The sequence below is a fragment of the Periophthalmus magnuspinnatus genome, chromosome 4 (genome assembly GCF_009829125.3).
Source record: "Periophthalmus magnuspinnatus isolate fPerMag1 chromosome 4, fPerMag1.2.pri, whole genome shotgun sequence".
In the NCBI taxonomy this organism is placed as follows: Eukaryota; Metazoa; Chordata; class Actinopteri; order Gobiiformes; family Gobiidae; genus Periophthalmus; species Periophthalmus magnuspinnatus.
In genome coordinates this window covers 5,574,429-5,602,422 of record NC_047129.1, presented here as the reverse complement: position 1 = coordinate 5,602,422, position 27,994 = coordinate 5,574,429, and the positions used below count along the sequence as shown (strand labels likewise).

Below are 27,994 nucleotides of genomic sequence, written 5' to 3'. Positions count from 1 at the left end.
CTTAAACAGATTCCAATGACTGCCAAAACACCCAGTGAATACAAAAGTAATAGCAATAAAATGGTGGATGGTTTAATTAGTAACACAAGTTTGGACAGCCATTCGGGGACAGGTGTCCACTTTGTGCCGCAAAGGACTGACACAGGACATCCAAAGTGGGTCAGAGAATCCAGGAGCAAAGAAGAAAGGAGTAATACACCACAAGTTCATTCCAGACAAAGGAGGAGCTGGCTGTGGAATCAGTTCTTTGTGATAGAGGAGTACAGAGGACCGGAGCCAGTGCTGATTGGACGGGTGAGTTAGCAAACAAAGACCCAGTTACAAAGTGAAAGTTACGTAACAATGTTTTACACTTGAAGATACATGTCACAACCATTACATGTGGTACTCACGCCGGTCCAGTCACTGTGCCATGAATTTGCATTGTCCTATTTTTCCATGCAAAACTTGAATCCCTTCTGTGAAATATAAAAATCTAGTTCCTCAATCTAGTTCCTGTAAATGCTTTGGTTTAGTTTAGTGACTGTTTTGTTGTCATAATGCTAAAAATTCAAACACAATTTTGATATTAAAGAAAAGGCTTAATACTCAATACCTACTTTGCTACCCCAGTGAAAAAATCTTTGTTTGTTTGTCCCCCTGGAAATCAGATTTGAATTGATAGAAAAGATAAATGTTTGGGATGGCTGAATAATTATAGGACAGAAAAATCCATAATACGCCATAATACTCCACCTACACTGAGCAAATGCAAAGAGAGAACTCAAGCAGAAGAATCATATTATACCAGAGACTTTAGTTCATCAACTTTGCCTTTCAGGTTATTCATTTATATATTTATTTATTTATTTATTTATTTTGAGCTATAAAAAGGAGCTGTAATGCAAGGTTATAATCCCTAAGCACTAGTCTTCCTTGCTTTCTGTTTGAGTTTTCTAATGTGCATTGATTTGTGTGAAAGACATTTTTAACACACTCCATACAATGCAAACTCTGTCAGAGACTAAAGCGCAGCACTGTAATCATTCATTAATCAAAATCAATCTCCATTTATGAGATATTGATTTGGGGCAAATTGGGCAGCACTGACACAAAACATCTCACATCAGATTTTTAACGGTAGAAAAGTCCATATTAAACATAATGGTAAAGACATAATTGAACAAGTGATTACCACTGCTGCTCAGCCATGTGACAGAGCTGAGGTCAGGGCCTTTGTGAATGTAGAAATAGAAGTCATAATATGTTCTCATTAGTGTGGATCTGGCCCCAAATATAGGTCTTCGAAAGTACATGTATTTGAAAATCTAATCCTTTTACAAATCTGCTCAGAAAAGACCTAACGCTATTAAGCAAGAAGAACAAAACAGGGCTGAAACTGGACTCGAGGTTCATTAAACTGGGACTAAAACATGTAAACCAGGACTAAAGAGGTCAGAATAAATACCCAAGGCGAGAACGAAACCAGGACTAATCTGATTCTGACCAGGACTGAACAAAGATTAAGCCAGAACTAAGCTAGGACGTAAGAAAGAGCAAACCAGGATTAAGGAAAGACTAAGCTAGATCTAAACCCAGACTAAAAAAGAACTAAACCAGCTGTCTTTTTTTTCCGTCCACACCATAATGATGCAATCCCAATAGTCACTTGATTTAATACCATTTCTGTCATGGCCTTAGACATACATTACATTTGTAACAGTTTGTGCAGCTCTATACAACCAAGTGTCCCTACAGCCTGCAGGAATCTTACACATTCATCCCATTTGCTATCACACCTCCTTACCTGCAGTTCTTCTGGTGGTGTTGCAACACGTGGAAGTGTCACTGATGATTTTACCCGTGATGCACCTGTACCAGTTACCAGTCTCATACCTGGGGTCAACAACGTACCAGCATTTCACAATCAGGTGCTCTAACTTCAGTGCTGTCATTGGTAAGATCGGATCAGATGTAGCATGGACTCCTGCCAGCCGCGGCCTAGTTCTAGCTGTATGCTTTATAGTGACAGTGTAGATTGGATTCTTAGCCGAGCAGCATACACCTCATAAATGTTTAATCTGCTGCTCCGCTTGTTATTGATACAGTTGGAGAGCGAGGGAGAGGTGTAATGGCAATCAAAATAAATGGAAGTGCCAGGTCTCTCACACACCGCACAGAAAGGAGCTTTTCCAGGAATAATTATGTAATACAACTTGATTTTTAAACCAAGAGCTGGTCCAGAAAAGATTTGTTTTCAATGAGCTAAATGAAACTAAAATGAGAATTGTGTTATCCCTCAGCTATTTTAGACTTGGTAAAGGCTAATTATAGATCTGAGTGAGATCTTGTGGTACTTGAGAAGCCAAATATTTTCTTGGAGGAACGCGATGTGAAATGTCTGGGAAGTGAGAACCAATTATATTGTCATGAAACCAGGTCTGAGTCTGCATCTATAACAAGGACATGACAACATTTGGACAAATCTACCACAAAGTGGCACTCTGTTGGGAGCAGCTATTGTAAAAAGGAACTAAATTGGATGAAATCTTAACTTACAAGGTCTAAAATCATTATTGAACCAGGAGCAATCCAGGCAATGACCAGTGTAATTTCTTATTGAGGATAGGAGAATACAAAACATCAGATGTTCAATAAAGCTTCACCTCGCCATGAGGACAGGGGAAATTCCTCTCGGAGATATTTGTTGCTCTAAATAGAAACAGTCGTGTCACACCTGTTGGCGTAGTGTGAGATTTAAAGTGGGTTATCAACAGTTTGAATAGCAGGCGACTGCTGTTTAACAGAACAAGTCATTTCCCAGTAGAAAATATGACTAATAAATACATTTGTAGGTTGATACAGTTTGCGGAGACCATGGAGGTCCATGGAGACCTTAAGCCATAATGATTCACCCTTTTTATGGTTATGTGTTTGCTGAACCTGACCCTGACCCTTAACTGAGTTACATTGTTTTGGCTTTATCTTAAAATGAAAAAAAATAGATGAATACTTCAGGAACTGTTGTCCGGATTTTTAGCTTTTTTTTAAATTAGCCACTGAATAAGTCCTGTTTCAGTGTCATACAAAACATATTTCGGCTGAATTCTCTCTTTTATTGAGAATTTAGTTTTTACAGGAATTCAATTAAAAATTTTCGCACACAAAATACTTTAAGTAACCTGTGTTTAGTGTTGTCACAATACAAACATTTCTCGATTTGGACACCAAGGAATAGATTCAGTACTCACTAACAATTTCAATACCAATTAAATGTGATTTTCAACATTATACAATAGTACCTTCTTTTCTAGTGGCCTTTTAGCTGCGTAATCCCTCAGTGCTGTTCAGGAAAGGTTCATTCATTTCTGTCCTGTGAATGGGACTTTTTTAGTACTGATATTTGCTCAAATGAGTATCTAGTTTTGATATGTTTTACTATCAATTGGTCTGATTTTTGACACTAGGATTGTTTTGCAACTAGTGTCAAGGGGGATAGTCAAGTCTGACAAGCTGAATGTCTCTCCCCACCCTTCACCCCATTTCGCCCTGCTCACTGTACTGTTTAAGTAAAATGTTAAGTAGAACTTTTGTTGTGACATTTGGCAGAGTAGATGTTAAGGAGGGGAGGATGCAGACTTCCATAGGAGTTACTGTAGGACAATTCTCCGTCCTGGTGTCTTTGTCTGAGCATGGAGGATGGGTTTCTTCCCCGCCGTGAGAGTGTTTTTCCATGCTGACTGAAGCGCAGCAGGACTGAGGCAGCAATTAGACAGAGCGGAGAGAGGCCCAGGTAGAGAGAGGAGCAAGCTGCGACAAAGATGTTGTGGCTGTGAAGTCTGGGATCTAAATCGAAGACAGTTTTTGAAGAAACAGAATAAAGAGCAGGGATAGTGAGTAAAACCACGAGTCTCTAGTCTGTGACAGAGGGGGTGCAATCATGAGCTAGTCTGATTCAGTGTTTTTTTAATGTTCTACAAATCTAAGATGCCAGAAGTAATGTCGTTCTACGCAATCTTTTAAAGGGCTAAAATTAGAATCACAGAATAAGGACATAAATAGTATTAAAATGAAAAGACCAACAAGTAATGGGGAACTATAAATTATACCAGTTGTTATGGATGTAAACCAAGCCTCTAAAACAGGTCTAAGCCAGGTCTAAGCCAGGTCTACAGCAGGTCTACAGCAGGTCTGGTCTGTCTGCAGCAGTGTGTTACCTTTTTGAATGATATGTACATATACGTTCCCCAGATACCTAGAAAATGGGGAACATTGTGTGCACACCCACTACAATCAAGTCTCACTCAGTTCTAAACTAGGACTAAAACAAATAAAAGAAACACATTCATAATGATGCTTAGATACTGCCCTTCTAGTTTCTGTTCTTTTTTTTAGTTGATTAGGTAATACACAGGCTTCACTGGCTGTGACAAATCTGTCTGTGGTTGTGAAGTCAAAATCAAAGCTAGTTTCTGAAGAAAGGGAATGTGAGAGTGGGGAGCATAAACCCAGAGTCCCTTATCCAGCAGTTTGTGGGGGGTGGCTCTATCACAAGTGCTCTAATCCTCAACTTCATTCACTAACACATCCTGGCTGCTCGCATAGGCCCTACACTAATCTAGCACTTCACCGGCTGCATGTGAAGAGCAGGCGAGAGCAGGAGGCGCAGAAACATATGCTGTTTACACATGCTCAAGTGCTTTATACTCATATATGCGTTAGTATGTACGCACAGGTGTTAAGACCTACACCCTGTGTCATATATGTTGAGGGATTATGCCAGTAAGACATGTGCGCAACATGCACTTCACAATCATAAACAATCTAGGATGAGTGTAATGTTAAATAGGCAGCTGGAAAGTTATGCATAGAAAAGAACTGCCAAGGAGCACACTGATTCATGATCAAAGTCACTTTACCTTGCCTTAACTAAACTCCGTACTATGCAGTCATCTACTCCAAAAACATAGATTTCTTCCTTAACATACTACTAACCTTGGCATAAAGGAACTATATGTAAATGAATTTTGATTTCAAATTCAATAAACGTGACCTAACAACGTCTCCAGATACGAGGCAGACATGTTCAAATCAAATATAGTTTTTACTGATAACACTTGTAATGCTGATTTATGCTTAATTACAAAACTTTTCGACAAAATGGCCACATTGTTTATGTTATAATTCGTGTTTTGGTTCAACATGATTATCCAATCAGAAAGCAGAATAAGCCTCACATGAGTCTCTAATTTGGGTCACCACTTTCAGTGCTGAAATTCAGTTGTTTTAAACACTAACCCTAACCCCAGCTTCCACAGCCAATCATTACTCAGAGCCATTACTGCTGCAGTATACTGTATGTTGTCCATACACTGAGAATGAGAGGAACGTGTATGTGAACAATCTGCACTGGTAACCCAGGTTCAATTGTGATTTTATTAGGAGTTTTTTTAAATAATCCAACCAAGACCTGCTGATGGCTCCCTGGGTGCTGCTCTGTAATCGCTCCCTGCTCACTGAGCTTGCCAAGTGACCATGAAGGCTGGGTCAAATTCAGAGGACAAATTTTCCCGTGGGGACAATAAAATATTATCATCCTAATTATTACTGAACTTTCTGACCAATAAGCGATTTAATGCAGTGCTGTGTGGCCTGAATGCCATCTCCAATTGAGAGAATCACTGATTGGCATTGTGGTTCTTTACATTTTAGGTTTAGTTTATATATTGTTTTGATATCAGTTTTGCAAGTTTTGTTGAAATCAAATCAAAATCACAATTTGAATGTACACAGTTATCAAATTACAAATGTTGAAGTAGCACACATAGTTTCCCTTAGAGCTGTACATGTTCTGAAATGTGATTCTTGTATTAATTGATTAGTATATTTTTGACAATTCTTCTGGACGCATATAAAATGTAAACATTGAACAGGATCCTAAAACATAAACTGTAAATTTTATCACAGAATAAGCACAGAAAAGGGACATATGGCCTAGAACTATGTATCGAAAAAGACATAATGTGCATCATCTCCCTGTTTCAATTCCTGCTTGAGTTGAGCACAATCCCACAGTAGCAGTAACAGCAGTAGTAGCAGTAGGGGTAGGGCCTTGTGGATTAAGAGCGAGCGCCTCCAGGGCACGGAGATGTGAAGGTTTGTGGTCAGAATGCTCCGTGTGATCAAGGCTGAGTAATCTCTTCAGCGTTCTATTTCTGTGCACTGTTTGGCCTTTTACCTATCTCCTCCTCCTCCTCGCTCCAATATCCTCTGTGCCATTAAATACCGAAAGTGTATGCACCAAAGAGGGGATGAAAGAAAGGAGGGGGCATACTAAATGAGAGCAGATGGGCGTTCGGTGTAAAAAGACAGATATAAGAAATGAAAAAGTGCTTTAAAAGGTGCGGCAGAATCAGGCAGATGGACTTACAAGGAAGCCAGATGGAAAAGATTTAGAGTCAAATATAGCTAAGACAAATGCATCTGTGGACATGCATACATTTACAAGGCCACTGTCCCTTACTCATGTGGGGGTTCCTTCTTCAGATCTACCATTTGATATCTGGGCCATCGTGTTACTGCCCCTTGTGGTAGAAGTTTGTTTTTGTGGTCATGTGACAGTGTTACTTAGATGATTAAACACTTGAATGGGGAAATGAAATTGAGTCCGTAATATATACTCTGAGCTATACTCTGAGCTCCTCCCATGTGACTGAGCTCCTCCCCCTCTTTAAGGGAGCACCCAGCCACCCTGCAGAGGACACTCATTTTGACCCCTTGTATCTTGTCCTTTCAGTCATTACCAAAAGCTCATGATCATAAGTGAGGGTAGGAATGTAGATTGACCTTTAAATCAGCTTTACGTTTCAACTCAGCTCCTTCTCTGCCACAACAGTCCGCTGCACCAGTCCTCTTCTCAGCCTCATGCTCCATCCTTCCCTCACTCTTGAGACCCCGAGTAGCTTGAACTCCACTTGAGACGGGGACTCTTCACCCACCTTCTTTCTTTATTACATTTACTCATATTCTTTCTATCCAGTTGTACATTTTATGATGCTGAACTGAAGAAAAAAAAAAGTTTAAGATTTGAATAACTGCTGGCACATTTTAAATGTTGAACAAGTCAATGTGCCACTGTGCATGTCAGACATTTTGGCGCCTGGGCCCCTGTCCAATCTCTCTCTCTACGCTGCGCTTGGTCTATTGCACTGATTTTGGAACACGGATCAGCACCCCTCCCAACATCCCATATGTATCTGCCACACCTGATGCCATTCACACTCACTGAGCACATCTCATCTTAACATAAATCGCCCATTTCGCATCATTTCCGCCACTTGCCAGACAGAAAGATGGCCGTTAATGAGGAATACCTGATTCAGCAAACCGCTAAGTGACATTGCCTCAAGGTGTCCCAGTGCAGCCTTATTTTTAATGCTATTTTGTGTTTTAATTTTAGCTGCACACGGATATGGACAGAGGGGATGGCCACACTAAATACACGTTGGAGGGAGAAGGTGTGGGCTCTGTTTTTGTTATCGACAGTAACACAGGAAACATACACGTGACCAAATCTCTGGATCGGGAAGAGAAGGACCAGTATCGCCTTATTGCTACAGCAACGGACAGAGAGACAGGACGCGCTCTGGAGCCTTCATCAGAATTCATCATCAGAGTTCAGGACATCAACGATAACCCTCCTGTGTTCCCGAATGATCCCTACATTGCCACTGTCCCGGAGATGGCTAATATAGGTACAACTTTTACAGACAATGTTTTAGTTTGCCATATGGTCAAGATTTACTTTGCTTTTCCATATGCTGTATAATTAACAGTTTGGTTGGTTGTTTTTATATGATTTTGCAGTGTTTGTTTCTTTTATTTCATCCCTTCTATCATTTCCTTTTGAGTTGCACAGAAACTCTACTCTTGGATTAATATTGCTTTTTAATGCCAGATATTTTCTTTCACACCTCATTTTCTCCATTTCTCCAGTTGTGACCCACTGGCTTGTGAATATGCTAATGTTTTACTTTACTGATGTTTTTCTAACTATATGTAAATAATGCAACATTTCAAGTGGAATACATCAGCACCAATTATGATAATTGATAGATTCTCCCCAGCTATCTAAATCTTTTAGAAAGAAAAGTAAAAAGGCCGAGTTTGTTCATTTGCAGCTAGAGTTATAACAAACGATTATTTTAGTAGCCAGCGATTATTTTTCCAATGACTAGCCGAATGATTATTCCTATTGCACATGGACATTTTCTTATATATGTTCTTAAAATGAATTTTATTAGTTGACTAGTCACGATTAGTCGCTCAGTCGTTGTAGAGCTAGGTGCAACTACATGTACATGAATATACAGCGCTTTATAAACATAAAGCGCTGTAGAAATTAGAAATGTACCCATTCCAGTGCCAAGTATTGATGATTATTACGTCTCGAAGGGCAAAAGTTATACCTCAAATCAATAGGGTTAGGACATTGCACTCTAAGGGGCCAAAATGTTTTCTCTGATGTTCATGCGCATTTCTGTTGTGACTTTTTGGACTTGTGATGTAAAATGTATACACCTCTAAGAACATGCTGTCCTGGACTCAACTGTACCTTACCCCTCATATCAGTGTACACATATAATCCTGGGACATTTAAACATCTGGTGTGGTCTATATTCACAGGCACGTCTATAATCCAAGTGACAGCCCGAGATGCGGATGATCCCACTTATGGAAACAGTGCACGTCTGGTCTACGCCATCACACACGGACAGGACTATTTCTCTGTGGACCCGCAAACAGGTTTGGACCACGGCACGCTTCTCATCTTTAAAGCCCCTCTTTATAATACAAGCCTTGAGCTGATGGTGATTAATGTCAGTCCCACTGAGGCAGTTAGTTTTCATATGCTTGACCATATGTCCATGCCCACATATAATTTATGACTTTTGAAATCTGAGAAGCTAAAGGGTGTAAGTGACATATAAGGCAAAACTAGGATGTGTTGTATGCAAACATCATCATATGTGTAACTGACCCCTTGCATTAAACTATGATATTGTGTGCATTGCTTTGAACTATATAAACCTTTTGAATGGAAAAAGTCCTCAAGCTGCACTGTGTAACTTTTCTGGTTGAGGAGCTGCCACCTGCTTGCCTCCATGGAGATGTTATTGCCTTGCTTAAAATGTTCCACTGCATTGTATTAATCTTGTGGCTAGAACTCCCACTTAACAGCAAGACTTAACAGGTTCTGGGTCCCTGAGCTCTGTAAGGCAATAGCTCATTGCTCCTGACAGGCTGCCTCAGTGGCACTGGTTGAAGGATGCACGGAGACAGAAAAGTTACATCGCACACCTTTAAGTTGTTATTTTTTTAATATTTATTGGCTTTGACAGCAAAACATTGTTATTATTACTTTTACCATTCACTTCCAGGAGTGTTGCGGACTGCTGTTCCCGACATGGACAGAGAGAGCCGGGACGAGTACCTGGTGGTGCTCCAGGCGAAGGACATGGGGGGGCATTTGGGGGGGCTCTCCGGGACCACCACAGTGACGGTGAAGCTGAGTGACGTGAACGACAACCCGCCACACTTCAGACGCAGTAAGCACTCTCCTTATCTCGCCACCGCGTCAGTGTCCTCCCCTTTCAATCTCATTCATGGCGTCTGACTCCATGTGCGTGTGTGTACAGATTAAAATGATGAAACGTCTTGTCATGGCATTCGTGACAGCCGTCTGATATCGTTTCCCTTCCTTTGGGCTCCAGTTGACTTGACAGGTTCAAGATAAGCTCTGAAGTAGCTAAAAAGATTGTCGGTCCCAGGCTTTTTCTTTACATTTTTATCTAATCGTTGTTTTAGCGTAGATTGCAATGCTATAACCTTTGGAGAAATGAGTAGATTTAACATCTGTGGTGCTAACACCCCCCTTCCACCCCCAAGGTTCAAATGGACCTTGATGTAGAAGAGTGAAAGATCATGTCCATTTCTTCTTATCCAAGCTCTTTCCCTGTTCCAAGTTATTAATATTTCATTGTAAAGTTCAGTGCGTTATGCTTCAATAGACAGTAAAATCTGTGCAGAATGCGCCTTAACACTATGAGACATACACTCTCTATATATATACATCTGTCTTCTATTTCCATACTTTCTCTCTCTGACAGTCTTGGCTTAATGTCATTCATCTTAATGTTTAAAAGTCCCTCTCCTCTCCTCTGATGTATTGTACTGCAATACAATGGTTTATAAGAAGAAGGCATTTAATATATTCAAATGCCAGAGCCAACGTAATTTATTCACCATTATCAGTTTACTATATCACCACAAGCTCACACATGGTCATTATTTTTACTGTGACGATTACAGTTGAACTGCTTTATCTGTGATGGTGCAGTTTTGGTAGTAGAAGTTGCAGTGCAGCAGTAACAGCAATGCAATAGGTGGGATTGTAGTGGTAATAGTAATAGTAGTAGTAGTAGTAGTAGTAAGTAATAGTTGACATAGTAGTTGAAGAGGATTTAGATAATTAACTTTTCACTTTAGTAAAATTAATAGAAAAAATAGCATAACTGTCTTTTTTATTTCAATTTTTACTGATTATTCTGTTCAAAAAGTCTGATACACTAAGGACAAACTGGGAATGACATATTTTCTGTATCAGACAAATATGGATACGTGTGAAACTCTCCAGTATCACCAATATGGAACTGATGTATCAAACCGATGATAATACTGCGGTGGTATTCAACAAAGTAAACAAATAACTACAAGGAAGACAGTAGTAGTATTAATTTTCAGAGTAGTGCTCCTAGTTTTGCTGATATTTATGTCCCTAGATTGTAATAGAAGAAGTATTTGTGATGGTAGTTGTTGAGGATATAGTATGAGAGTAGGAGTAATTATGTATTTTTATGAAGTACAGTTTATTTAACTCCTGTTTGGTCATGATTTTATTTTATTCCAATTAAATGTTGGCATGGATTCAGTGCACAAATAAAAGTTGTATAAAGCCCATTGTTTATTTCCGAATGCTATATTTGTGTTTTTATCCAGCTGTATATTCTGCAGCACCCTCCACATCATGCAGGTAATTACTTTCACATTGACAACAACAGCCACAGTTGAAGCATCTCATTCAGAATGCTCTTTGAATGCAGGACTGTGTTTATATTGTGGAGGAGAAGACACAATTACACTCAGTGGTGCATCAAAATCACTCTGCATCGAATCTAATGGTTTTTTTTCCTGCTAGCGTTTATTATAAAAGCGTAGCATTATTGACCTGGTACAAATGGCTGAGCTTAGAATGCACAAGGGACCAGTGAGTAAAACAACCACATGGAAATAATGATGTGTGTTTGTGTGACCATGAAGCAGATCAGGGTTTTTATTATCAATGTTTTATCTCTATCTCTAATATTGTATTCAGCTGTCACTAATAGCTGCTTATGGTCATTGTACTCGTGTCCTTTCTGGATCATTACCATCATAAGCTGATCAATGGACAATTTTTTCTCAAGCACCTTCATTAAAATCAAGGCTACCTGACTGCCTACAGATTTTGCTATAATACTAACTTAGAAATTTAAGTACAAAAATAATAATGAATCAGAAATTATACAGAGGATGTCACCTCAAGATTGAATTATTTATAATCCATCATCAGCTGTGGTCTTTTTAATCGTGAGCTCTAAAGCCTGTCCTCTGTCGGTTAAAGCATGTGGTGAGTTCAGACTTACGTTGACAAAAAAAAAAAAAAAAAAAAAAAAATCACAATCAATGAATAATATGAGGAAAAATAACTATAATAAATAAATATATAAGTGTGTGTGTGTGTGTGTGTGCATTAGTTGGACTGAATCTATATAAAACCACTCTAAGTACTGGACGTTCTCTCTTCATAAATAGGCTGTGATCTGCGTTCGTGCCAGTTCTCATACACTGTATTGTATTGATGTTTTGCTTGTGTTGTGTGCAGGTGCGTGGTCCTTCTCCATCTCAGAATTGGCAGCTCCAGGTGTGGAGGTGGGCCGCCTGACTGCCTCTGACCCCGACCTGGGAGAGAACGCACAGCTGGAATTCACCATCATGGACACGGAGGAGGCGCAGATTTTTAACATAAGCGGCCGCGAGCGAGAGGCTGTGATTGTGCTGAACAAGGTGAGTGATGAGATCACCATTAGTTATAATGGGGCTGATGGGACTGACTTGGCAGTGTGCTAATAAGTGCTCATTAGAGCTGGTTGTTTTCACTTTGGAGACTGGTGACGTCACACTCGCTCACTGGGGCAGGAGGACAGGATTTCTTAGACTGTGTTAATGACAATTACCCTAAGGAAAAAACACATGTTGAAACTGGATAATTCACATAAAAAATAGGGTTCACAATCTTTATATTTTATCTTTATTAAAATAGTACTTTTTCCAGCTCCAATCTAAATTATTAAATACTGAAGTATAACATGTAGGGCTGGGTGATATATTGATATTTAACTTATATCCATATCATTTTGTGCAAGATAGAAATTTGTCCATATCATAAAAAACTAGATTTAATGTTAAGTTAAATAGTTGATTTGTGCCGCTGTTCTGTCTAGTTTCTATCCTCGCCAGCAAGATGAAGTCTCACAATTTTTTGGAGATCAGAAACTCTTGAGAAAACATTTATGATGGTCTGAACTGACCAATCACAAGGCAGCACTGTGGTTTGCGTGGAACCAAAATCAAAGCATTACAATATAGACATAAAAATATGCTGTGCAGATTTAACTAAAGTTTTATTTTTCTGGTTGTTCCGCTGTTGTGGCACTTTGTCCAATCAACGTAAACTCTTTGTTTGAACTCCGATGATTGGTTCCGAGCTCTTTCAGGGAGTGCTATCCCAAACTGATGTGTAGAACTCAATTCAGAGGTCTACACATATCCATCTGGTGAGAGCCAGGTTACTGAGTTTCCCCATCTCTGTTTGCTCTGCCACTCTCCACTTACTCTGGGGACCCTGCTGCAAAACTAACAGCTGAGCAGTTAGAGTCTGAGAAAAAAATAACTTTATAATATAAAAAAGATACTGAAAAAATATTGAAAAATTATACATTTGATACATTTTAGTCCATATTAGCCCCAATAGATTGTTGTGATGTCCTCTGGGGGGTGCAGTGATAGGCCAGTGGTGAGCATTTCAGCATAAGTGGTTGTGGGTTTGATTCTGGCCGACTGCATTATAATCTATACTGATGGAGTTTCATGTGGGTTTCCTGGCTTCTTTCCCACAACTATGAATGTGCTGAACAAGGTGAGTGATGAGGAGCTGGCTCCAGACAAAATTATGGTGCTGATTTTCTGACAAATTCTCTCTGACAAATTTTGAAACATTGATTGGACTTGTGCCTTGTGCATTTAGGCTGCAGCATGTTCTGATTCATTCATATGGTGGCAGAGCGATTAGTGAGTAGTTTACTTAAATACTTTGTGATTTGACATAACATACTTGGTGGAACAATGATTGGCTACATTTTATGTTACTCTGTTTGTTGTGTCTTTTTCACTAAAGCAAAGTTTGGGTTGTAATTAATAAAGAAGAAGCAATAGAGAATATCAGGTTACTCATGTACTCACTAACAAAAGTGAACAAAAGAGAAAATTGATTGAAAAGAAGATATTTAAATAAATAGTTCCCAAAGTTTGCTTGTTTTAGTATTGTTGTATGCTTTATTATCCACGTAGCTTCATGTAGCAACTTGAAACAGTTTAAAAATAATGAGATTGTACCCATTTTTGCCATCAGATCCCTTTGTTCTGGCACATTAATTAATTTAGTCATTTTTGCTCTTATGTACGCACCTCAAACGCTGCTGACAGGTTGAAATCCCAGGGCTCTCTAATGGGCAATTAATGACTAACAATGGACTATGGTAATCAGCAGCCGGTGACAAAAAACGTAGCCAATTTCAAGTGATTAGGTCAGGCACAGGAGAAGTAATATAAATGAGTTGTTTTACTTTTAAGGTTTTTTTTGCAGCTATGGGAATTCAGAGATAATTATTATGGAGTGAAAAAAATTATGAACAAATTAACTTCTTCATGTGAGATGAAAGAAAGGAGGCCATTGCTTTGAGGCATTAATAGTAAAAGTAAAAGTGTACTTTAGTATAAAGTAAATTAATAGTTTTAATAATTTAATAATTTTTAATATCACTTAACATTACATTAGCACATTTTAGAGAAACATATATAATATATATAATAATACTATTGGATAGTATTTAAAAATGTTGTTGTATTGCATACTTTAATATAGAAAATGTAATTACCAATAGCAATATTGTAAATATGCGTATACCTTATTAATAATATATCAGTGTTTATACTTTTACTTAAGTAATACATGTGATGAATACTTCATTTTGATTAACTTTATTTGGCAGTACTTTGATTTGAGCACACTTTTTTTTTCACTTTTATTCGGGAAAATGTAATGCACAGAACAAAATAAATAAATTCATAATTGTAAGTGAGATGATAGAAATGTGTCTGGGGGGCTGTGCGGGCTCCAAAGCGTGAACTATCAGAAGTATAGAGTGCCGTATACAGCCCCTTACTGTCTGCATTAATCATGTATGAAAGGCTTCAAAAAGCACAGCCTGCAGATTCTTTCTCCTTTATTCTTTTCCTCAATAGCTGCTGGATTATGAAACACGCAATTCCTACACGTTCTCGGTGGAAGTTGCCAACCCGGTGGTGGATCCTCGATTTCTGAAGAAGGGACCGTTTAAAGACCAGGCCACAGTTCGGGTGATGGTCCTGAATGCGGATGAGCCGCCCAAGTTCTCTCAAACACGCTACCACCTGGACGTGTCCGAGAACTGCCCCCCTGTTTGCTCTGTGGGGCGAGTGTTTGCTGTGGACCCTGATACGGGGCAGAGTAATAATATCCGGTGGGTATAGTGTTTGTAATGATGTCATGAGGTCAGGGGTCGATTTAATTATTTGTGCTGTCAGAAAAGGTATTAAACGTCCTGCTAGTTTGGACTCTGCCAAATTAACCCTATAGTGAGTCAAGACTAGTCCAGGAGAGCTTTTGTATTTTGACACTGTCTGCAATATTACCTGCTGTCCACCTATTTTTATTTAATCTGACTGATAATGTGATTTGCTTTACTTGCATACTTGAGTAATTTAGCATTTGAGTGTGTTTCCTTCTAAAGACCTCAAAAATGTCGACTAACTTACATTGCATGGCCAAAAAAAAAGTCGCGATCAAAAAAAAAAGGTCACACACTCACATAATGTTTTGATTTCGCTTCTGTAATGTCACAAGATTTATTTCCATCCAGTGTTGCATGAATTTTTCACCAAGATGTTGCATTGATGATGGTAGAGTCTGACCGCTGCACAAAGCCTTCTCCAGCACATCCCAAAGATTCTCAATGGGGTTAAGGTCTGGACTCTGTGGTGGACAATCCATGTGTGAAAATGATGTCTCATGCTCCTGAACCACTCTTTCACAATTTGAGTGTGATGAACCCTGGCATTGTCATCTTGGAATATGCCCATGACATCAGGGAAGAAAAAATCCATTAATGGAATAACCTGGTCATTCAGTATATTCAGGTGTCAGCTGACCTCATTCTTTGAGCACAGATTGTTGCTTGTATCTATTTGCTTAGTTAAATCTTTTATTTTGGCCAGGCAGTGTGTGTCTATTAAGGATCTGCTATGATTTTTAGCCTTATTTAAACTTCATCACCTCTATCAATAATCCGACTGGCAACAAAGGACTGTATGGAGAGTCATTTCAACTGCATTTTCACATAATCCAACCTGTAACTTGGCCTGCCCTGTTCGCATAGATAAGTTTAATGTCATACTGTGGAACATTCCAGACAAAGAAATAACATCTTCATGGAAAGCAGCAGGTGGTATACGTTACATAGTGCATCAAGTTTTGTAGCGTTTTCTTTTTGCTGGTTTAAATTTAGGGCTCATTCTACCAAAACAATATGGAAATTTAACACTTGCAGGTGATTTGCTACAGGGAGCTCAGTATGGTGTCATTATAATAGAAGAATATTCTGCTAAATTGAAGTTACTCCCTCTCTTCACTCCGCTGCCCCTCCTCATCCACCCTTCCTTTATTGTTGTGTGCTCTCCAGGTTCTCCATCGACCCGCAGACGGACCCCGAGGCTCTGTTCCGAATCACCTCCGACAGCGGCTCTATCAGCACCGTGATGGAGCTGGACCGCGAGCAGGACCAGTGGCACAACATCACAGTCATCGCCACTCAGAGGGGTACGTCCCACGCCCCGCCGACCCTACCGACCCACCGCCGGCCCGCCAACCGCCCCGGGGCTAAACAGGCTACACTCATATATTTCACAGGGAGAGGTGTCTGCAGTTTGGAGCGATGGAGACTCAGCTATCACTTTGACTTAAGGGGCTGGGGTTTTCTATTTGAATGATTTAGTGAGGAGCTATTCGTCTTTGTCATTGTTTTTCACTTTTTGGGATTGTGGGGGATTGGAGATATTTTGGGTCATTGGCAGGATGTACTTTAGACAAACTTGGACAGACTTTTATCCACTTTTCCTTTATTGGTGTTTTTCAGTTTCTTGCTGTCTCATAAATTACATTTGATAAATTGAAACATATTTTATTCCATATACGTTTAAACCTAATGTCATCCGTAAATCCAGCAACTAACTAGTGTAGGTCTTGATTGTTGTAGTTGTACGAACGGTAAAGTCCTGATTTAATGCCGTTTAGTATCAGAGAACAAGCAGAGAAGATAGTAAAATGTGATATTAAATGTAAAGTAATAACACTAGGCGCTCTAATATTGTCAGATGTTTTTCTCTCTTTCCTTCAGACAATCCCAATCTGGTATCACGGGTTGTGGTCGCCATAGAAACCCTGGACCAGAATGACAACGCTCCTGAGTTGGACCGGCAGTACTCCACCTCTGTGTGTGACTCCAGCGCTCCGGGACAGGTCTGCTCCCAAATACATCTGCTGCTTCAATCAATGGACCGACTTTTATCTGGCCAAAATGTTATTAGAAGTTTCACCTGTGCACAAGATACAGAGGGTACAAAGAAATAATGGAAGAACAGGGTTTGTTAGGATTCAGTTAGAATATAGCGTTACTGCTTAAGTGTGGTTACTTAGTTTTTCACTTGTACATTCAAAATAACAAAACAGGATATAGGAGACGTACTTCAAAAGTGTCAGTAAGAGGACAAGGTTTAAAATGTGTTGTTGTTGGTAGTGGAATGTTTTTGAATCGTGTTTTGTCGTCCGTAGTGAAATTGCAGTGTAGTAGTAGTAGTAGTAGTAGTAGAGTGTGGTTTTGTGTTATGATATCATTTGTGCAATGCGTGGTATGACTTACAGTAAACCGCCGCAGCTGTGGTTGGGAGTAGGAAGTTGATTTTGTTGCTGTTTTGGTTATTTTTGGGACCATTATGTGTTTTGTGTGTGAGCATAGATAAAAGTACATTAGAATACGCTGGCTGATATTATTGTACACCTTTAATAGAAGCATGTAGTTCCTTTAACTTGCATTGTCATTGGTCAAAGGGCTTTGTTTTTCCTCTAAGAGTACGTGTCCTCTGCCAATTTAGGGTGTCAGATCAATCATGCAGATCTGAGGGTAGATACTTGCATGTGTCAAACATCACAGACTTACAAAACAAATGTAAGGTTATACAATGGAAGGGAATGGGTATTTTTATAATCTCCAGCTGCTAGTTGAATCAGTTTTTAGTCCTTGGGCAAAACACTTCACCCACTCTGCCTCCAGTAGTTGTTTTGATGGATTTGTGCTTTCTGAGTGCCTGGGTTTTGAGTGCTGTGGAAGTAGAAATGTGCTAAAGTGAGCCATTAATCAATTACCAATTTTAAGTTTATATCAATAATTACAAACTGGTGGGTCCTGACCTAAAGTTTGACAAATCAAGTTGATGGCAGTTAACATTACTTCGATACATAATTCACATTACCTGTACTTTTATGCAATACATGATTACTTATTGCCTTAATTTATTATTTTTCATGCATGCAGCAAATGCTGTGGTCTTTTTGGCACTAGCCGTGCAGTAGAGACATGTTAGTGCCTTTCCCTCACTTAGTCTTGAGTTTACTTTATTTACCATGCTAATACGGCCTTTATAAAGTACATTAATGAGGAGACAGGAGGTACAGAGGATTTGAAGGTTTAATGTGATCAGCATGCAATTACCCACAGAGTACAGAACTGATCATATAAAACATCTTAGTACATATTGTGTCATGTAAGGTTCAACACAAGTGGTTACTTGTTTGCTTTTGTACTGATTATACAAGTAAATAGAAGAGACCATTCTTTGGTACAACGTGGCCTTTTTGGTCATGTAGTTCATGCAAGGGCTCTGAGTCAATAGAATGAAAGCCCAAGAACATTTTCTTTTACGCTCCTATGGTTCCAAGAAGGAAAATGTGCTTTTTCCACAATCAAGGAAATCTGGCAGTGCAAATGTGAACCAGAATTTTGAAAGTGGTTATCACTGTTTTGATTTGGATGTGTGTACTTTGGCTAGGTCTTCTTCAGCTCCTAATGCAGTTATGATAAATTTTCTGTTGTCATTATGTTCAGGTGGTCCAAGTTGTACGGGCCATTGACAAGGACCAGGGAGGACAGGACATGCCTATTCACTTCAGCATTCCTCCGGAGTCCAGCTCTGCTCTCAACCTCTCCATCAAAGAGTCTGGAGGTACCACCACATTCCATTTATTTCTTATATTTTTTATTTGACATCAAAGATGAAATGTCACCACCATTTTGTTCATGGACTGTAAAGTTTCGTGTGTTTATGTGTGTTGTAATGGGGCATGACCGCCAGTCTGTTAGCAAAATAACACAAAGAACTTTTCAGTAAAAGTTTGGTTATGGATCAAGGAATAAATTATTCATGTTAGAACAGCAGTGCCTTCATCCAAGGCTGCTTTTTGAATTTTATTTTAAGAATCGTGACCTATTGCATGAAAGGCCAGTCGGTTTTCAGTATAGTCTTAAATAAATTGCTCTTTATGATTATTATATAAAATTGTGTTTTTTGTACAAAAAGTATTTGAGTTGTTCAGTCGAGTTCAGGTTTTATGATCTGATTACATAATTAGATGACAGATTGTATTTATATCTTGTTTACTTCTACTTGAGTAATTCCAGTGTTTGTAAATTTGGATTATTCTTTTACTGTGGATCATACCTGGGTGACTGAGGGATTACACAGACATATATTTGGATTACTGCTCATAGGGAACAATACATTTACTTGAGTACTGTACATGTTTGTCATCTCTATCCACTTCTTTTTTTATCCCCCAGACTTAGTAAAAGCACAATTGATTTAGAATCTATAAACAAATGAAAGGCTGGCAACAGTTCAGTGCCTTTGATTTTGTCTGTGTCTTTGTCATGCTTGACTCCAGCCAGAAATGTCACTTTGTCATTTTGTGGCTGGCCTGTGTTTAATGTTATGTTTTTGGCGTGTGATCAGGTGTGACAGCTAGTCTGGTGCTGCAGTCGGCCCTGGAGCCCCTGCCTGGCTTCTCCTCGGCCTCGCTTGCCATGTACGTGCCAGTGGTGCTGCGTGACGGGGCATCCGGCCTAACCAACACTGGCACTGTCACTGTGACCATTTGCCCGTGCCTGCGAGGTGGCATGCAGACCGAAGACAGGGGGCGCCAGAGGGACAGGAGGTGGGAGAGGCACATGGTGTGTCTGCCTGTCCCGTCCGCTTCTCCCTCACTAATATTCAGTTTGGTCACCCTGTTGGCCATGCTGGCATGTGTCACCACTCTACTTGGTATGTACATAACTAAACCAATGTAACTTTGAATTAAAACTGCAGTGTGACAGTGTGTTATACAGTGTATGTGATGGATGGTTAAAAGTTTAAACACCAACGATCCCCCATTATCTCTAATAACATTTAAAAAGACCTTGCCCCATTGTAAGACAGGAAAAAACTTAATGACAAAATCTTTACTTTTTGATATTATACTGATTTCAATGTCTACGGTTCCAAATGTTGTGACTGGGCACAGTAATCTTAAAACATGAAAACTTTTTGATAGGAATTGTCGAATTACAATGTAAATATCCATAAGAACTTCAAATAATTAACACATTTTGCCTGCATCTGAATAAGAATTGAAAAGTTGTTAATAGTAATAGTAAGTTTATTCTAGTATTTGGCCCTACTATAAACACATTTTTTTTAAGTTGGCGTTGATGTGTTCTGTCACATCTTATCTCCAAACCTCTTGTACCCCTGTGTTGTTGCCCCTCAGTGGTGTGTGCCCTGTCCGTGTCCCTGCGCAATCAGAAGAGGGACTCCCACTCTCCCTTCGAGGATGATGATGTCAGAGAAAACATCATCTCCTACGACGACGAGGGGGGAGGGGAGGCCGACACCGCCGCTTTTGACATCACCGCCCTACAGAGCATGCACAGGATACAGCACATTCAGAACAACAACAGGAACATGTGAGTGACAAGTGACTTTTTTGAAGTTTTGGCCGAGTTTTCATTTTGACTCATTTGCAAAAATCTGTAACTGTAATCAAAGTTACTCATTAGTCTTTTTAATTACTATATCAGTTTATTGTTCAATATATGAAAGCTGGAACAATATGTTTTGGAGCTAAATATTTACAGTGGGGAGACTGTTCTTATTTTTGTTGTAATACGATAAGATTTGAGCTGCAGAGGGTTGATTAAATTGCTTCTACGGCTATTATTGGTTCATTCTGCTATTTATTTGTTGCAGCTTATGTCTTTTTACGATACTGTCTATTTAAAATGGTTTACTGGGATTATCCTGCTTTATTTTAACTGTGTCAGTGACATAAAGTACTTTCAAAATTGTCTTTTATCGCAGTATTTATCTGTAGCTGGACGACATTAGTTCAGTTGCTGGGGGGTGAATGTTTGTTTGAATGTGTGTGTGAATGTGTGAGTGGTTCCTTGATGTAAAGTGCTAAAGTGCCATTTATGTCATGCTTCAAAATGTGTTATCGTAACAGTCATATCGTATTATTGAGTTTGAACATTTGGGATGTTGCCAGTTTCACAAAAATCATTACAAGGAATTGGGCCACATATTGGTCAAATAGTAATAGCACAGACCATTATGACCATAGTAAGAGCCAACTATATTGGTTTTTCCCTCATCAATCATACTTGGAGGTTTTGCTTAATTTATTATCTCATCTTGTGGCAGCATTAAGTGGAAATTCAGCAAATGCCCCTCTGTGTTTTGATAGTCCATACACCTTTACCTGACTTATTCATAGTCAAATTGCAATGTTCCTGTTCAACATTCCGTGACCACCAATAATAGACTGATGGTTTTAATTAAATTTTGCGTATAATAGTAATTTCATTTTAAGTATAATAGTCCATATTCATCAGGAAATATAAATGTAATCCAATTTGCCAAATCAACCAAATAACACATGCACAAAAATAACCTTATAACCTTATAATCTTGTATAGATTATTATAATGTCACACCTAAACACATTACTGTATATGTAGTCACATTCTGAAGGGTAAAACTGAAACAGATTTATATTCTCCCACATTTATTTATTTTATTTTTTATTTATTTATTTATTTATTTTAATTAGGACAGTGCATATTAATCAACATGTCAACAAACAGCATCAATGTAAATATGCCGGAATTAGCACAATAGCTACTTTACACCCGTTGTCCTAAGGCAGGTCAAGAACAGGAAATTTAAAGAAACACAGACAAACCAAAAGTGCACATAGACATGACAACAAGTGAACCACAATAGACCATATTCCGAGTTTAAGATGTCCCAGGAAAACAAAACAAAAAAATAATAATAATAATAATAAAATCTACATGTGTGAGCATGTTTGATTATTTTTCAACCAGTGTTTCAGAGTGTTTCAGAGTGTTCTTTCTTTAATTCATGACGTACTCTTGCATGCTGTTTGTGACATTTATCTTTGTGGCACAGATGGTACACCCAGACCACAGCGCCCAGAGCCAGGACGTACAGCTGGAGTCGTGCCCCTCGCTCCGTCCCAGACGCACAGAGGCCCGGTTCCGCTCCACTCTATGGACGCCTGTGCTACGGCCTCCAGACTCTGCCCCACAACCTGCCTGTGCTCCGTGATTACCCCCCAGTCGGACCGCTCGAGTCAGGGCTACAGCTGTCCCACTTCACCCCCGGATTCACCACGGGACTCACCACGGGACTCAGCACCGGGATAACTACCGCGGGACATCTCCGGAACTCACTGGTGATCCCAAACCACAGCACCTTTGAGACACTGCTGCTTGCTCCTCAGATAAACTCCACTATTTATGAAACAGACCACACGATGGAGCAGAACCAGAACAAAAGCAGCCAAGAGCGCAACGAGGGGAAGACCACTGAGGACAGGAAGAATGAAGACAAGGAGCAGGCTAAGGTCAGACTGCTAAAATACAGCATTCATTGATTTATTACTCTGTCTTGTGCAAATGTACCGAGCTTCCTGTTGTTTGTCTATAATGATAATTTTTTGCTTAGTTCAAATTGCAGTAATTGGAGAAAATTGCTGTGTTACTGACATTTTTATATCTCTTGGAAATCATATTTTCTTTTTCAAAAGGTCTGTCATTGGGACTTTACACTAGAATGTGTTTTGCCTCTCACTCAAGGAGATTTATGAATTTGGCCTCTAATGACAACCCACCTGATAAATGTACTAAAATGTGTCCAGTTTGAAGTTCAAGTGATGTCCAAAATGTGAACGCACGGTGTATGCAAGATCATTATTTTAATATATTGCTCGTTTCTGTATCAACTACCTATACAAATTCTTTGTAAACAGGAAAAACATTCAATCCATGATATCTGGCTGAGTTTGCACATGTTTAATACAAAGCTATAAGGTGCTTTAGATCCAACATGGAATGGAATTCCAAAGACTGCATGTGCACAAAAGGAAAATAAACCCATATTGACTTATAAATTGCTTTCATGGTTTTGAGTGAAATGAAATTAACATCACTTTAGGGCGGCTCAGTGGAGCACAACCCACACAACACAGTGAGATCTTGGTTTAAGCGGCGTTGTGGGTCCAGTTACAGCGATTTCATTTCACACCACGCATCATCCCACAAAATGTTTCCTCAGCTTTTCATTACATGCATTATAGTGTATGCCATGACCCACAGACCATTTTTGTTGTTTTAATTTAAATACATTTTACTTCTAAACTGTTACTTTGATATGCCAGTGTATTTCGATTACTGCAGTCACCATCACATCGTATGTTTCTTTCATAATTGTTAGTTCCGTCCTAGCTCAAACCAAGCACATCTTGATTTTTGAAACATATTTTTAATTATGAAGCGTTTATTTACACCCACAGTGCAGGCAGCCATATGTCAGTTAATCTGGTATTTACCACCCTCCGGCACACGGACTCATAAACATGCAAAAACATAACATCCTGCCCTGTGGATGTCAAAGCAGGATGACAAAACAGTGACATCATTCTGTGCTCCACCGCTCTGCCCGCACACAACTATAAATGTAATTTCTGCTTTTGAATAATTATGTAAGTATTTATTCTATTTGTTTGCAGAGAGTATAGCCACAGAGTAAGAGAGGGATAGTAGTGTATCAAATGTGGTTAAAAGCTGATTTATTATTTATGTGTTAATGTAGTTTCTGGTATTTCCAGAGTAGACACAAAAATGACAAAGGCATCTGAAGGCAAGATGTAAGGAGTGTAGTTCACATTTGCTTTTTTAATTTTTTTTTTTACCATCCATGGGTTTGTAGCAAAAGAAAATCTAAAAATCTGACAACTGGACAAAAGTTTTAGAGTGAAGACGTTTTGCGGTTCATCTGAGTGGCTTTTCAGTTCTGGTCAAGTGCTCGTGGGACACTGCCTTATATCTGTTTGAAGGGAGGCACTCCTCAGAATGAAATTTTCTTTTGCTATGAAAGCTACCTCGACGACTGATAGATAGAAGTAAAACTACTCTGAAAAGTACAAGTTCTTCAAACAGTTAGTCAAATAAATCTCATAGAGTACTACCCATCTCTAAAAACAACACAAATGATAATAATAATCATTTTCTATATATACTGGAGCCTTAACATTTTTGATTGGATTTTTCCCCTACAGACCGCAGAGCCGGAGCGGACAGCAGTGCCCAACAGTGCGAGCGTGCCCTACTGTGACCCCAATGAGTCGTCCTCTACAAACGCGCCCGAGGGGAGACCTGGCTCATCCCAAACACAGATCAGCACTAGCTGCACCATAGATGAATTCGACACAGATTCCTCCATCTCCTCTGTTTTAGAGCAAAATTACTCCAACGGCACCCCCACTGTCCCTTACTTTAAATCAGACACATATAGCATCGTGGGGTCCCTCAATTCAAATAGCAAAGCAGTGAATGGGACAAACACCAACAACAGCGGCGGGTTGTACAGCGGGAGGGTTCCATTGTTAAACATGTACAAGGACACGCAGCCCTTACCTGGAGGCACACTCAAAAACAACAGACCGACGAACCCCCAGCCGCTTCACATGGAGGAGCTGCTAAACGTGCGTCTTAACCATGTGACCTTTGACCTGTCGCAGCCGCCGTACGATTCACTGCAGACGTACGAATTTGAAGGGAGAGACTCGAGGGCGGAGTCGCTGAGTTCGCTGGAAAGCAATGGAGAAAAGGACAATGGAAACACAGAGGCGGAGGTGACGGAGGGAGGAGGAGGGATGGAGGAGCTGAATGAAAAGTTTCAGAAGCTGGTGGAGATTATCAGAGAGAGGCAGAAGGAGCGTCAACAAGCAGAGAATACAAACGGAGAGGAGGCCAAACTAACTGAACACAGGGAGCAAGAAACGCCCAGGTTTTTAGATTTTTAGAGGGACAAACTTTTGGTAAAAATACAGGACATTATGCAAAGGTTGTGCGTGGCGTCGTACCATGTGACAGTCAGGACCACTGTAAACACGGGAGAAGCACAAACTGACGACGAGGAGGAAGCTGACGATTGAGGAAGCTGACGATTGAGGAAACTGACGATTGAGGAAACTGACTGGACGATTTTAACACGCAATCAATGAACTGGCTCCGGTTGATGCTTTTTTTCTTATTAAGAGGTTATGTTCTAGAATAATGTCGACAGAAGGCAGGGCTCAAAACTAAAGAACATGTTCGTTATAAAAATATATAATTTCTGAAAATAATATAAATTTAATATATTTAACTCTACACAGAAAATGCACAAATATCAATCTTTTTGTGTTTCCTGTCTGAACAAAGAGGTAGTTCAAGAGATAATAGTATTTAAAATGTATTCTAAAGGTGCTGTATGTAACTTTTCTGGTGGGGGCCCACACGTACTTGTCTCCATGGATGTTATGTTGCATTTATTCAGTTGCAGATGTTTTTATTGCTTTAAAAAAAAATGTTGAAAACCATGAATTCTTACAGTGAGTGGAGTAACATGTTTAATGTCATAGCGTGGAATATTTCAGGTAAGCAAAAACATATCTATTTAGACCAGGGGTGTCAAACTCAATTTCACCGAGGGCCACATCAGCAAAATGGTTTGTGTCAAATTTGCAAAGATATAAAAAATATGTCTGTGTAACTGCGTAACTTCTGATAAACTGACATTTTAACATGACATACATTTAACTTTACCTTGTCGCGGGCCACATAAAATGACATGGTGGGCCGCATTTGGCCCCCGGGCCTTGAGTTTGACACATGTGATTTAGACCAATATGCGGCAGAAAAGTTACACAGTGCACCTTTAATCTTTAGTTTTGATATGTGAGGAGTATTTTCACTAAATACTACTTTACAGTATTTTTTCACTCCTGTCTGATCGATGCACTGCAAAAACTCTTTCACAGTTTTTGTTGTCATTTTGTTAAGTGTCATGTGTTGAATGTTAACTTTTACTCGTTTTTTGTTTAATTTTAACAGGACAAATAACAATGAAGATATTTGACCATAAGAACCCACAAGAAAGCTGTTTATTCTTCCAGAGAATGTGCCCGGTAGATTGCTATGACCTGACATGAACATAACCTATAAGAAGTGTCGGAGCAGGTGTTTGACAGTGATGGACCTTTAGTGCAGCGCCGTGACAGAACAAACCAGTGCTGAAATCAGAGCTCACTGTACAGCCATCACCTCCACTCTGTTTAATAAACGCATACCCAAACTGTCACTTTTCACACCACGCTTGTAACCAAGATTAATAATGCACTTAGGCTTTCAAAAGCTTAAGTTATGAAAAATTTACTTTCTTTTTCTGAAATATTGATTCTGAGCCCTGAAAGCTGCATTGTTCTGGGGAAAAAAAGACTTCATCAAATATTGACTTCATCAAATATTGACTTCATCTGTTCATTTTAATATTGATATTTTAATAGAGTCGCGTTGAGCAGAGAGAGGGGTATCTGCATCTGAAATGAGACGTTTGAGTCACTAATATAGCCCCGGGTCACATGTTTACAGTGGTGCGTGTGATGCAGCCCCTGTCCCTTAGCATATCGTCAGCTGTGTTGAGTCAGTCCCGCGAGCCGAGACTATAAAAAGTAGGAGACTATTACTCACTATGCAATTTGCACACAGGTGGAGATGCTCTGATTGTCACTGTGGTGTACTCCTGTTCAAGTACAGTAAAAGTCTATGTAGATACGGGCGGACATGTGGTGGTTATTGGACAAAGTACTGACAATAATGGGAAGGGTTAAAGTTACAGCTGTGCAAATAATCACATTTTAATTATGATGGCAATTATGGTCCACTTCGATTACAGCAATGGCGTAGTAAAAAAGGCAATGCGACTGGCCAGCTGTCAGGAGGAGCACTGGTTGACTGCGCCTTTCTCTAGATCTTAAAGGTCCTGTATTATGCAAAATTGACTCTTGTGAGCTTTAAGCCATGTTAGAATGTTGCTACCTCATCAAAACATGCCTGGAGTTGTGTTTGTTTCATTCACACATTTGAATAATCCTTTATTATTAGTCCAGGTACATCTCCAAACCTCAAAATGCTCTGTTCCACCTTGTGATGTCATCAAGTGGTAGTTTGATGCTGCTCATTTACACCCAAATGTTGTTGCTTCACCCAAAAAAGTTTCACATTACTTCCTGGAGACAAGCAGGAGACGTCACCAGACAAGTCAGATGAGTGTAGACAACCTTGGTCACAATAAGAAAGCATATTTGGACAAAAAAACATATATATTTGAATAAATGCAAGATAGGCAAATAGTTAATGCCATAATTTGGAGCATTCCCGGCAGAGCAATGACATCTCCAGGGTAACAAGCAGATGGCAGACACTCCACTGGAAAAAAGTCACAAATTGAACCTTTAAGTTAGGATGTTGGCCAGAAGATTTTAGCGTTTGGTGCATGTTTTCTGTAGATAGACTAAATTACAGAAAACCTAACGAGCCAGACATGGAGCGAACACACAAACTCCACACATGAATCCCCCAAATGGCCCCGGAATTGAACCGGAAACCTTACTGTAAAGCGAGATTACATTGCCGCTGTGCCACGTTCACACTGGAAACTGAGCAAATGGTTTATAGTACAACAATATCCCGCTCCCACACAGGATTATTCATAATTCACTTTTGTGTTCGCTCATCCCGATCTATCTCCCAAAAGCTTATTTAACTCCTACTTTTTCTGGCAACAAAATCAGGCAAAAAGAAAAAGAAAAAAAAAGCTATTATGCATCCTACTACACATGCTGGCATTTTTCCCAGCCTAGAACAAAAGACACAACAAAATAATTATTCACTTTGAAATGGCATTGAATTATATTTTTTCTCCAACTGTCATCGGAGGACAATGACACATTTCTGTAGCTATTCTCATTCCTGTTTGTTACACAGGAGGTACCGGGATGATGAGTAATTAAAATAATAACATTTTCAATAATGCGATAAGA

General features: G+C 39.4%; 1 protein-coding gene across 1 annotated transcript; it reads left to right on the top strand.

Annotated features, from left to right (window-relative positions):
* Positions 1 to 60: 60 nt before the first annotated feature.
* On the top strand, positions 61 to 24,934 carry LOC117394141 (cadherin-24). The gene is made up of 13 exons (XM_033992165.1): positions 61 to 294; positions 7,439 to 7,733; positions 8,665 to 8,784; positions 9,420 to 9,587; positions 11,963 to 12,144; positions 14,662 to 14,918; positions 16,137 to 16,273; positions 16,851 to 16,972; positions 18,615 to 18,732; positions 19,519 to 19,827; positions 20,315 to 20,510; positions 22,018 to 22,474; positions 24,188 to 24,934. Exons 1-13 carry the CDS (start codon positions 61 to 63, stop codon positions 24,932 to 24,934), a joined length of 3,342 nt encoding a protein of 1,113 aa, XP_033848056.1.
* Positions 24,935 to 27,994: the final 3,060 nt, after the last annotated feature.